The sequence below is a fragment of the Capra hircus genome, chromosome 1 (genome assembly GCF_001704415.2).
Source record: "Capra hircus breed San Clemente chromosome 1, ASM170441v1, whole genome shotgun sequence".
Classification (NCBI taxonomy): Eukaryota; Metazoa; Chordata; class Mammalia; order Artiodactyla; family Bovidae; genus Capra; species Capra hircus.
The window spans coordinates 83,148,719-83,161,079 of record NC_030808.1 but is presented as its reverse complement, the minus strand read 5'-3'; the positions used below and the strand labels follow the sequence as shown (position 1 = coordinate 83,161,079).

The 12,361-nt window shown below is 33.8% G+C and overlaps 1 protein-coding gene across 4 annotated transcripts in view; it reads left to right on the top strand.

Annotated features, from left to right (window-relative positions):
* KLHL24 (kelch like family member 24) overlaps nt 1-12,361 on the top strand; it is a 36,618-nt gene that overhangs the window by 7,744 nt on the left and 16,513 nt on the right. For all 4 annotated transcript variants that reach the window (XM_018047438.1, XM_018047441.1, XM_018047428.1 and 1 more), the window contains 2 exons: nt 599-1,579; nt 12,159-12,343. In XM_018047438.1, the coding sequence (XP_017902927.1) occupies nt 660-1,579; nt 12,159-12,343 (1,105 nt within the window). In that variant the 5' untranslated portion in view covers nt 599-659. The remainder of the gene's footprint in view (nt 1-598; nt 1,580-12,158; nt 12,344-12,361) is intronic.

Genomic DNA, 12,361 nt, shown 5'->3' with positions numbered 1-12,361 from the left:
TCTCACTTAGCATTTAAATATATGTACCTCCTTTTTTCTATGCCTAATGCACTGATTCAAGTATTTTCTATTAATACAGCAATGAACATCTGTAGGTAACTCTTCCCATATAATCTTGATTATTTCCTTACAGTAGATTGCTAGAAAGGAACTTAATGGTCAAATAGCATACCTGTTCTTAAAGGCCATTGATAGATATAGCTGAATTTTTCTGTAGCAGCACTATATTAAAATAATAAGTATCTGTATTAAGATTTGAATGTAGTCAAGTTCTGTGTCGTACAGCATTCTGACATAGCTCTGCCTTCAGTAGATGAAACCCAGTTTGTAAAAGGGAAACAGAAGGTAATATATTAGTAATTGACAAAGTACGTAGTATGCTTTCAATTAGGGGGTTTAAGGAATACTATTGCAAATTGCCCCTAATGTTTTCATTGTATAAATTTTTATCAATCTTTATCAAAATGAGATAGTGCTCTATACCCTGTATGAAATAGATTATGTAATTTTATTGTAGTGTTTACATCAAAATGAAATTATGTAATTGGAGTACTAAAACTTTTTACATATTGAAATGTTTTAATTTTTTTACTTTTAGCCACATAAAGAAAATCTGTAACAGTTATTTCTCAACAATTATATAGTCAACTGATGTAACAATGGTACTAATATTGGGACGAAGACTAAACAGAGAGGATCTCGGGGTGCGTGATTCACCAGCAACAAAGCGTAAAGTTTTTGAAATGGACCCTAAATCTCTGACAGGCCGTGAGTTTTTTGACTTCTCTTCAGGATCATCCCATGCTGAAAACATCCTCCAGATATTTAATGAATTTCGAGATAGTCGTTTATTCACAGATGTTATCATTTGTGTGGAAGGAAAAGAATTTCCTTGCCATAGAGCTGTTCTCTCAGCCTGCAGTAGCTACTTCAGAGCTATGTTCTGTAATGACCACAGGGAAAGCCGAGAAATGTTGGTTGAGATCAATGGTATTTTAGCTGAAGCTATGGAATGTTTTTTACAGTATGTTTATACTGGAAAAGTGAAGATCACTACAGAGAATGTACAGTATCTCTTTGAAACGTCAAGCCTTTTTCAGATTAGTGTTCTCCGTGATGCATGTGCCAAGTTCTTGGAGGAGCAACTTGATCCTTGTAATTGCTTAGGAATCCAGCGCTTTGCTGATACCCATTCCCTCAAAACACTCTTTACAAAATGCAAGAATTTTGCATTACAGACTTTTGAGGATGTGTCCCAGCATGAAGAATTTCTTGAACTTGACAAAGATGAACTGATTGATTATATTTGTAGTGATGAACTGGTTATTGGCAAGGAGGAGATGGTTTTTGAAGCCGTCATGCGTTGGGTCTATCGCGCTGTTGATCTGAGAAGACCACTGTTACATGAGCTCCTGACTCATGTGAGACTCCCTCTGTTGCATCCCAACTACTTTGTTCAAACAGTTGAGGTGGACCAGTTGATCCAGAATTCTCCTGAGTGCTATCAATTGTTGCATGAAGCAAGACGGTACCACATACTTGGGAATGAAATGATGTCTCCAAGGACTAGGCCGCGCAGGTAAGACTGATGCGTATTAACTACAACATAATTAGCAAAAGTTTTTGTTTTTTTAAAATATTTTTAAGCTTCCTGAGTGTAATCTCTATGTAGTCATTTATATGTATCATCTACTTGTGGATTTATGTAATTTTAGATTTGTTTTGGATTATGACTCATTAGAATTTCTCCCAATGAAGACTAGATTCACCAGTAGCACTTTTCATTATTGTTGTTCTGAGCTATGAGACAGTATTGCAAAGGGTATTTGCAGCTAGCATGTTTCAGACTATATCTTCTTAACCTATCTTAAAAAGGTTAATTTTTCTTAACCTTTATAGGGTACCAAATTTATTCCATGTTTTCCCAAAAGATCTTTGGATGTTAAGTAACTAAAGACTGTGTTAGAGTTTGTTGGACTGCTTCTGCTTATAAAAAACAATTTGTGTATTCACAGACTAACCTTTTTCCTAACAGACAACATGAAATATAGAGATCAAGTAAGTTGATACACATTGAGGGGATTCTCAGATGTAAAATCAAGGTTTCAGATCTTTTCTCATTGCCACAGTTACTATATTTAAAACTCTATTTGAAAGTGAAAGTCACTCAATTGTGTCCGACTCTTTGCAACCCCATATACTATACAGCCCATGGAATCCTCCAGGCCAGAATACAGGAGTGAGTTGCCATGCCCTCCTCCAGGGTATCTTCCCAACCCAGGGATCAAACCCAGGTCTCCCGCATTGCAGCAGGATTCTTTACAGCTGGGCCACAAGGGAAGCCCGAGAATACTGGAGTGGGTCACCTATGCCTTCTCCAGGGGGTCTTCCCAACCCAGGAATCAAACCGGGGTCTCCTGCATTGCAGGAGGATTGTTTACCAACTGAGCTATCAGGGAAGACCCATTTAAAACACCTGTAGATTTTAATTCATAAACTGTGGAAAAATAATCTCTGTGCCTTAAGAATGGAAGGAATAGTATTAAACATTTTACGGTGAATAAGCAAAAATTGGCTGTGTGAGACATAGTAAAGAATCTTAAATATTTTTGTAATAAAGCTGACTTTTTTATGTGTGTGATATAAAATACATAACATAAAATTTGCCATCCTAACCATTTTTTTATTGTTTAATAGTGCTAACATATTCACATTGTTATGAGACTGGTATTTATTTTCCCATACTATCTTCACTGTGCCTATAAATCTATTATAGCATAGCTCTTAAACCATATTTTTAGCATTAATTTTGATTATCAGTGTTTTGGAATGTGATTAAAATTCAGCATGTTGTGAGATCTCATGTTTTTAATTATAATTCAGCATATTATGACCTGTCTTTAAAATCTACACGAGTTTGGATATAACAAGATTTGATCTGTTTCCTCGTAAGTAAAATGAGATTCATGATAAATAGTGCTTATTTCACAGGTTTTGCTGTTGAAATTATTAAATGCAATAGTCTTAAGGTACTCAGCATAGAACGTGGTACATAGGAAGTGCTTTAAGAATTATGGCTATAGGGTAGTGTTAGTGTGACCCACTTTAAGAGAACTTCCAGTACTTGACAGTCTGAACTTTTTTACAAATGGGATACAACATTGAGTAACTATTATTACAAAAATTAATGTAATATTTCTTTGTATATTAGGTTTAGAGTGCATTTTTTCTTCAGTCAGCTGAAGAAAAGCTGAATTACTTTACTTAAAAGTAATTGTTTTATAAGAAACAAATATAAAATATTTTACTCCTAGTCTTTTAACAAAGTCTTTTAACTAGTTTTTAGAAAACTAAAATTTTATTCTATAAAATATACTGATTTTTTAAAAGTTGTTTTTAGGACTGTTAAGAGACTTCAGCTGAGCTTAAGAATGTGAAAGACCAGAGTTCTTAAATGTATTAATTAGGAAAACTAAACAGCTTTTGGGCTGTTCCAGAACTTTTCTGGACAAACTGTATCTCTCCAAGGGGAGAGTCGTACATTTTTCCAAACAGAATCTCTTGTGGCAGACAGAATGGTTTGGGGTCAAACATGGTTATATTAAAATTACTTACAAAGATATAACCAGAATGAAATCAGAGTGCAGCCTAAAGGTAATTAAAATCAGGTTATAATTAGAGAATTTTCTGATTTTCTTATTGAATTTACAAAAATACAGTTTTACATCCTATTTTTAAGGGAACCAATCCATTTCATACAGTGAAACACATCTGTATATATAAGATTATGATACCACTTTTCTCTAGGAGACTAGTAGAAAAAAAATCAAGCTGTAGTTATATTGAATTTTCAGACTAGTATAATAGCAGATATTTATTTTATATAAATTTTATATTATGAATTACGTGAGAACTCTAAAAAGGAATGCTTTATTGTACAACTCTGCTATCACTTGTCCTTTATATTCTGTCCTCCACTTATCTGTTACTACATGTTAGTGCTAATTACTAGGAATTTCCCTATCTGAACAATATGTGTTCTTTGTAGAGGTTCTCATCTTTCTGAGAAACTACAAACTTCTCTGTAAGAGAAGTGACATCTCCACTTCTTCAACTATAGCTCATTCTGACTTCTCCAGTCACTCTACTGAAACTCCTCTCAGTCAGGTCATCTATTTGTTCTTTGTTAGCCTCATGTCAGTCTTTATTCACCTTGATCTCTCTTTCAGATCTGACATTTTTAATAGCTTAAACCCTTCTTGAAACTCTCTTCTGATAGCTTCAGGAGTACAATTTCCCTCATGGTCCTCTTCTTCAGTACTCTTTTTCAGTTTGATAGTTCTTTGTCTATTGTTTGAAATGTTGATATTCTCTTGGTTCACATCTCGTTGTCTTGCCTTGATAGTTTCCTAGATGATCACATCTATTCTCATGGTTTTGATTAACATGCTTACTGTTGACTATGAAAACTATATCTCTACCCCAGGCTTTTTCATTCATTCATTCATTTATTCCATCATTCAGCCAATGTTTTTTTTTTTAAATAATATGTATAGTTATACATTTATATATATTTGAAGATGCATCTTTAAAACAATAACATAGGTAAAATAAATCTCACAGTTAAGAATAATTCTTTTATAATATTTAATACCAGTCCATATTCATGTTCCCCCAGTCTTTTCCAAGCTGTTTTTTAATGAACTTGAATCCAGTCCAGGACTAGTACAGGATCATTGCATCTGTTTATTTCCATGAAGTCTCTTATTCCAAAGCATTCATTCTTTTTCATGAATCTTACTCGTTCATGGGCAAGTTGTCCAGAAAAGTACTCCGCGATGTGTATTAGTCTGGTCACTTCCTTGTGATATCACTTAGCTGCATTTAGCTGTTTCCTGGAAACTGAAAGTTAGCTTCAGCTCGATGGTGAATAGTTAATACTTTTTTGCTAGAATTCATTCTAGGTAATGTATGTACATTAGGAGAAAGACAGCATAACTGGTTGTTTTACCATTAGTGATATAAAGATTAGCTCTTGATTAGAGCGATGACAGTCCAAACCCACCACTGTATAGTTAGGTTATACTCTCACAGGATCCAATATTTCTTTAGTGTTTATTGTGTGCCAGATATTCTCCAGAGCTCAAGCCATACTGGACAGTGACACCTGTATATACCCATGTGTCTCTTAAATGACAGAGAAAACCCCAAGATACACTGTATTAAAAACAGAGTGTGAAAAAATTTTTTTAATGAAAAAAAGAGTGTGATGGCAGTTTTCTAGACAGAGGACATAGAACATAAGACAGTAAAAGCTTTGCTAATCAGTATTGCCAGTTGTAAACCCTGTGTCCGTAAAGAAAAAGTAGTGGAGACCTATCACAGAAGTAAAAAGCTTAAGAATAGTTGTTTTTATTAATATATGTTATGCAACTTTAAATTTTTATACTTAGGTATAATAAGTTTTTAGTTAACATCTAGTGCAAGCTTCATGACGTGTTAAGGGTACTGGCTTCAGAATCAGAGAGACCTGAACTACAACCTACCTCTGCATAACTAGTTAATTCTGTGACATTGGGCCAAGCACTTTAATTTCTCTATGTGTCAGCTTCCTCAACTGTAAAATAAGCATAATACCATCTACCCTGTAGGACTGTTGTGAGGATTAGAACTACTGTGTGAAAAAGGCATAGCCTAGTGTTGGACACAAAAATGCTTAATAAAAATTATTGCTAGTTTCATGAGTAATCAAAATACAGTTAAAATTTGCGCTATACTTTTACAGAATAGGAACTATAGTTTGAGAGACATAAATGCTTGCTATCAAGTGGTTTAAGTATAAACTGTTCATATCTATGGAAAAAATCTGCAACACTCCATTAAACAATAGAGATAGCTATGATCTAATAAGTTCATCATTTTGAGTTTGGAATAGGTTAATTAAGTACTTGTTTCTTCTAATACTTCCTACTACTCTTGTCTAATAAGCAGTTACTATATAATGAAAATAGGAACCTATTGCCATAATGAGGACAGGGTTCAAGTTTTTATTGAATAAATCAACGAGAATACCAAGGTTAAGTTTTTCTTTAAGAAATACTATTTTAGAATTCAATGTTCTGAGTTTCTGTTTCTCTTAAGTGATATCTGCTATATTGGATTCATGGTCTACCATTTTTATACATGTTAGTTCATTGTTATTTTGAATGCATTTTTATATTAAAGTACTGTGTAATGTCAAAGTCTTCCTCTACCTGACCCTTGATATATCAGTATATATATATATAACCCTTTCATCCCCAAAGGGTTCCCAGTTTTTTCACTTTTTAAAAAATATTCTTTGTATACAGAAGTGTGTGTGTGTCTGTCTCTGGGTACACGTGTCCTTACTATTTTTTATACAGATGGTAGTATACCTTATTTTTATCTCCTAAAAATATCTTGGAGTTTCTTATATATCAACACATATAGGTCTTTGTTCCTTTTTTTTTTTTAACTCTTCATTATGGAAAATTTCAAATTCACTCTTTTTTAAGAGTTGTATAGTATCACATTTATGGATACCATAAATTATTTAATCCCTCTCTTAATGATGTACATTTAAGTTGTTTCTAGATTTTTTTTCCATTGCAAACAGTGCTCAGTGAATACTCTTATAGATATGTCTGATAAATTATAGCATAAATTGCTAGAAGTGAAATCACTCAGTCATAAAATAGGTACATTTTTTAAACTGCCAAGATATAAAAATTGACTTCCAATTTATACTTTTCCAAAAATATGAAAATCCGCATTTCTTCACTCCTTTCCTTATACAGTATTTTAATAGTTTTTGTAAATTTTTGCTACTCTGGAAAAGTGAAAATTTGTATTCCATAATTTTTTTTGTTCAAACTTTAAACTTTATTTTGTATTGGGATATATATTTTGTATTGGGATATAGTCGATTAACAATGTTGTTAATTGTTATTTCTTCTAATACTTCCTACTACTCTTGTCTAATAATTAGTTACTATATAATGAGCATTGGGTTGGTTGTATTCTTCAGATCATGTTTTTCTCTGGATATATGCCCAGGAGTGGGATTGCAAGATCATATAGTAGCTCTATTTTTAGTTTTTTAAGGAACCTCCATATTGTTTTCCATAGTGGCTGTACAAATTTACATTTCCGCCATCGGTGTAGGAGGGTTCCCTTCTCTCCAGACCCTCTCCAGCATTTCTTGTTTGTAAATGTTTTGAGGATAACCATTCCGTCAGTGTGAGGTGATATCTCATTGTAGTTTTGATTTGCGTTTCTCTAATAATGAGCATGTGTCCCATAATCTTGATTCGCATTTCTTTCATGTGAAAGTTTGAGGTTTTCCAAGTTTGAAAACCATTTATAGGTTGTTTTTTTCTCCACTTCATTGGACTCTAGTGTATCAGAATTCTGACTGGAAGTGATTGAAACCAGCATTAGCATAGAAGGGAGAGAGATGTTTTAAAAGGGTATAGAAGGCGTTATCTTGTAGAACCCAAGGGCAGAAGGTCAACGGATTTACAAGAAGACTGGAACAGGCTACTGAAAATCCATCAGAAATCTAGCCATGCCCTATCTCTACCTCTTGCCTCTGCTTTTCTCTGCATATTTTCATTATTCTCTCTCACTAGTCTGGTTAAATAGGACCATTCATGGGATTTGGTTTCTATATTACAAGGTCAGTCCAGAGACACTGAATGTCTCCCTTTCTTGTGGAAAGATAATCTCTGATCCAGACAGCCTTCTCTGGAGAGTTACCTGTGGCCTTGGAGTAGGATCATGTAGCAGAAAATTGATAGCTGAAATTCTTGTCCCATATGTGACAGCAGACAAGCTGATAGTGGCTATTAATAGTAAAGTGTGGGTTTTCTCCTTTGTTCTTTCTTAACTTGAGGCAAGAGGAAGGGATGGAGTAATTTGTGTTCATTGGAGACAACAAAAAATAACATCCATGTTTCTGCCTAGGAGGTAACACTGTAGCATTCGGCTTTATTCTTCCCTTTTATTCTCTAAGAATTTATTATTTCTTTAACATAGTTGTAATCTATTTCATATCGGAGTCTGCTGTTATCATTTAATATATGGTAAACATTTTCATGACATGAAATCTATAGTACCATAACCATCTCACCCACATTGAAACTCTTCCTGATTTTTTACCAGTAAGTGAGATAAATATCTTTGTGACTATATAAGCATACCTGTAGTTCCTGATAATAAATTCTTAAATAATTGCTTGTTTTTAAGAGTAAATATTTGAATCTTTCAATTGGTACAACTGTTTCCTTATAGAACCCATTTTGCCTATTCCAGTTTCAGGTGGAAAGCCTTACCACACAAGTTGAAACTGTCCTCATTAAGTTTAGAAAGCCGTATGGTTTATGGCTGTCATAAGCCTCTTTATGGGGTCATTTATATACATTTATATTGATGAACCATACCCAGTGATTCCTCTAGGCTCAGGAACTTTTGTTTTTTGGATACAGTAAGATCAGACTATCAGGGACAGACTTAACATTAATCATGAGGGACTGATTAATTCATTTATCTTTTAGTTTATATATATGTATTTGCAATAAGAAATGGAACTGTCAACTGTTCCAAAAAATGGAATGGTTCAAATGGAACTGTCAAAAGATATTTTAAGTCAATGCAGCCAGCATATTCTCTTACTGTGGGCAACTTACCAGTTGGGAAGCCAACGTTTTCAAAGGTTGTTTGGAATCTAGACAAAGAGACCTAGTAGACCTTTAGAACCAGACTCTTCCCAGCTAGTATAGTGTGAGGAAGTCTCAGCCACCATAAAATATTCTTACCAAAGAACCAGTAATGTTCAAGTTAGCTTAGCTAAGCTTCTCCTTTCCTTTAGACAAGTTACTTGAATGGACACAGAAAATGTTTACCTCTGTGATTACTTACTCTTTCATTCATTTGTTCATTCATTTACTTATTGTATATAGGGCTAATCAATCCCCTCTTTTAATACATTGAGTTTAGTACTGTCGTATCCTACACACTAAAGAATCATTTTGTCTCTTTAGGGCTTAAAGTCTCATATCTCTATTTGAATTCATTATTTTGGTGCAATGATTTGGTATTCAGGTATTTTTGAGTCTTGGAATAGACTGTGTCACTAATATCTCTCCCTTCTTCCTTCCAGCTTCCCGCTATATGGAACATTTCTTTTTGTGTTTTCTAAATGTATTCAGTCATTTTTCTTATTACCAAGGATCACCCTTAGACCCCTTTTTGTTGATAAAATTAATTTGGCAGTTCATCTGTCCCTGGCATGTTTGCATTGACAGTAAGAAGGTCTGTTATTTTGGCCAGCAAATCTTTCTGAGGTTCTTAACTGAACCTGGCAATTACTATACATTTTGTTCATATGGTTTAGAATATTTCTTTTCCTTTCACATAAATCAAAGAATGTGATCTTTTAATTTAACCTTTTCTCAAGTTTATGATAAAAGAGTATGATGACTTTTGAAAAAATATTTACCACTGTAGGAAAAAAATAATTTTCTTGTCTCACTTTCCTAGGAACAAGTGGTGAGACTTAATACCCAAATTTCAATACTCAAGACTTAATACCGCTTAATACTTAAGCTGTGAATATTTGTTAGTTACAGCAGAAAATGAGAATTTTCACTTTAAAAGATTAAGAAAGTAACATAGTCTCTAAAAATAGATTGCATGGGTATCTAGAATTTTATTCATCCTATACTATCATCTTGGCTGCTTTTTTATTCTCGTCACCATTATCAGCTGCAGCAACTCATTTCCTTTAAGGCAATCATCTTCCTGCCTGAGATAAGTATTTTTCCAAACTCAAGAAATAAAAATAGCTATTATATTGAGTTAATAGTCTCTAATGAGAGCACCAGACTTGTCTCAAATTAAGTTAAAAGCCATTTGGTTGCAAATGAGACCTTCAGTTAGGCAAAACTACTAGTTTGCTGATCCTTTCAGATAAATAGACACAGGCACTGAAATAATCCTTTATTTAGTAAGACTAAATGTTTTAGCCATTAGCTTTTTGTGCTGTTTTCTCTTCTTGTCCCAAGGTGCAAAACAGACAATGTATGTTTATTGGGCTAAGAAGTCTTGGAAACCAAGCAAATTCAAGAAAAGGGAAAGTATAAAACAAGGAAAATGCTATAACATGCGTGCTAAGTCTCTTGAGTCGTGTTGGACTCTTTGCGACCTTATGGACTGTAGCCCTCCAGGCTCAGTCCATGGGATTCTCCAGACAAGAATACTAGAGTGGATTGACATGCCCTCCTCTGGGGGATGTTTCCAGCCCTGGGATTGAACCCGTGTCTCTTAAACATCTACTGCATTGGTAGGCGGGTTCTTTGCCATTAGTGCCACCTGGGAAACCCAAAGAAAGTATAAAACAAAATTCTATCAGAATTACCTTAATTTTGTATTGAAACTATTAGGAGTGACTCAAACCCAGTAACAGTATTTAGCAGTTTTTGTTTTGCTCAATCAATAGGTAAGACTTTGAGGACTATCACATGGGTTTGTCTTAGAAGTACTTTAAGTAGGATTTAAGGAAATAATACTAATATGGAAAAAAGGATATCTTCTGGTCATTAGTTATACTACTAAGTAACTGGTGCTATCTACTATTTACTTTTAATATTTTCATTTTGGAATTATTTGGAAAATAGTAAATATTATTGATAGTATTTGAGTCCTTTTGATAATATTTTACTATATACTAGATTAGGGTTATATTATTTTCTGGGTTCTTAAAAGTAATTTTTATTGCATCTGTGGACAGAATTCTTTTCTGTGATATTTATTTCTGATTTTATAATGGAAAAAGTATGCCTGGCATGGACTGACTAGGTGAATGATTGTTAGTTGAAATAACTGCAAGTAAGTATAGCTAGAATATAGCAGCTCTATCAAAGGGATATACCAACGCTGCTCAATTCTGTTTTTTCCTAGTGAAATTGTAAAACATCACACTGACTAAAACTACAAATAAGTGTTTTAACCTGATCTTTTTTTCTTCATTTAAGTAAGAGAAGAGGGATTGTTAAAATTTTTGTTTGTGAGATTTAACGTTGTAGCAGCCATGAAATGTAATTACAAGACTTTTTATTTCCATGAGCCTTATGAACAAAAAGAAAAAGCTTGGCTAAGCTTTTAGTTTTTCCTGTCTCTATCTTAAGTTTAAACTACAAAGTAAAAGAAGCCTGTAATTAACATAAACCTCAGGATTCCCTTAGGGTACTTGAAAGTTATCTTTTCCACTCTAAAAGTAGCCCATGCTCATTACTGTTTTGAAAATTTGTGTTGATATAAAGGAGGAAGCCACACAATCGGGAGAAAACCATCATTAGCACTTTGCTGTGATCTCTCCAGACACATTAATTACATAGTATTGATCAGACTTTTTGTACAATTTTTCATCTTGCCTTTTTCCTGTAGCATTCTTTATAATAAAGCTCTGTTAACATCTTTGGAGACCACCTAGCCTTTTGAGTTGGATTACCTTACTTTAAGTTAAAAAAATATATTTTTAGGGAAATACTTGGCAGTCCAGTGGTTAGGACTCTGCACTTTGACTGCTGAGGGCGTGGATTCTATCCCTGGTCAGGGAACTAAGATTCTGAAAGCTGTGTAGTGCGGTAAAAAAAAAATTTATTTTTCAAAATGATATCTGAACAAATACATGTATTCCTCTAAAGGATACTTAAATTGTACTGTGAATTTGTTTTTTTAGAACTAACAATCTGATGAAAAAGCACCATTTTCCTACACTTAAAAAAGTGCATTGTCTTATCTTGTGTGGTTATGCTTATCTGAATTGCTGTTAAGATTCCATTTGAAACTCATCCTTAATATTACCAGGGTTCCAGTTCAATTAGGTATAATCTTTGGACTGCTACTCATGGAGAAAGTACCCATGGAAGTTTTCTGTGAAAAGATTATGTTATTAAACCCCTTATAAATGTTCTCAAAGTAAATAATTGATAGCCTCTATTGGTTGGCACATACTCAGAAAATAAACTTAAGTTTATAATAATGTTCCACTTTTTTTATGACAACAGTATGCTTTTAGGAATTTAAACAATGGTGTGTGTGTTGTTATTTATGCATTCTTATAATAATTATTTTAGGTCAACTGGCTATTCTGAGGTGATAGTTGTCGTTGGAGGCTGTGAAAGAGTTGGAGGATTTAATCTTCCATACACTGAGTGTTACGACCCTGTAACAGGAGAGTGGAAGTCTTTGGCTAAACTTCCCGAATTTACCAAATCAGAATATGCAGTCTGTGCTCTAAGGAACGACATTCTTGTTTCAGGTAATAAAGAATTGTTAC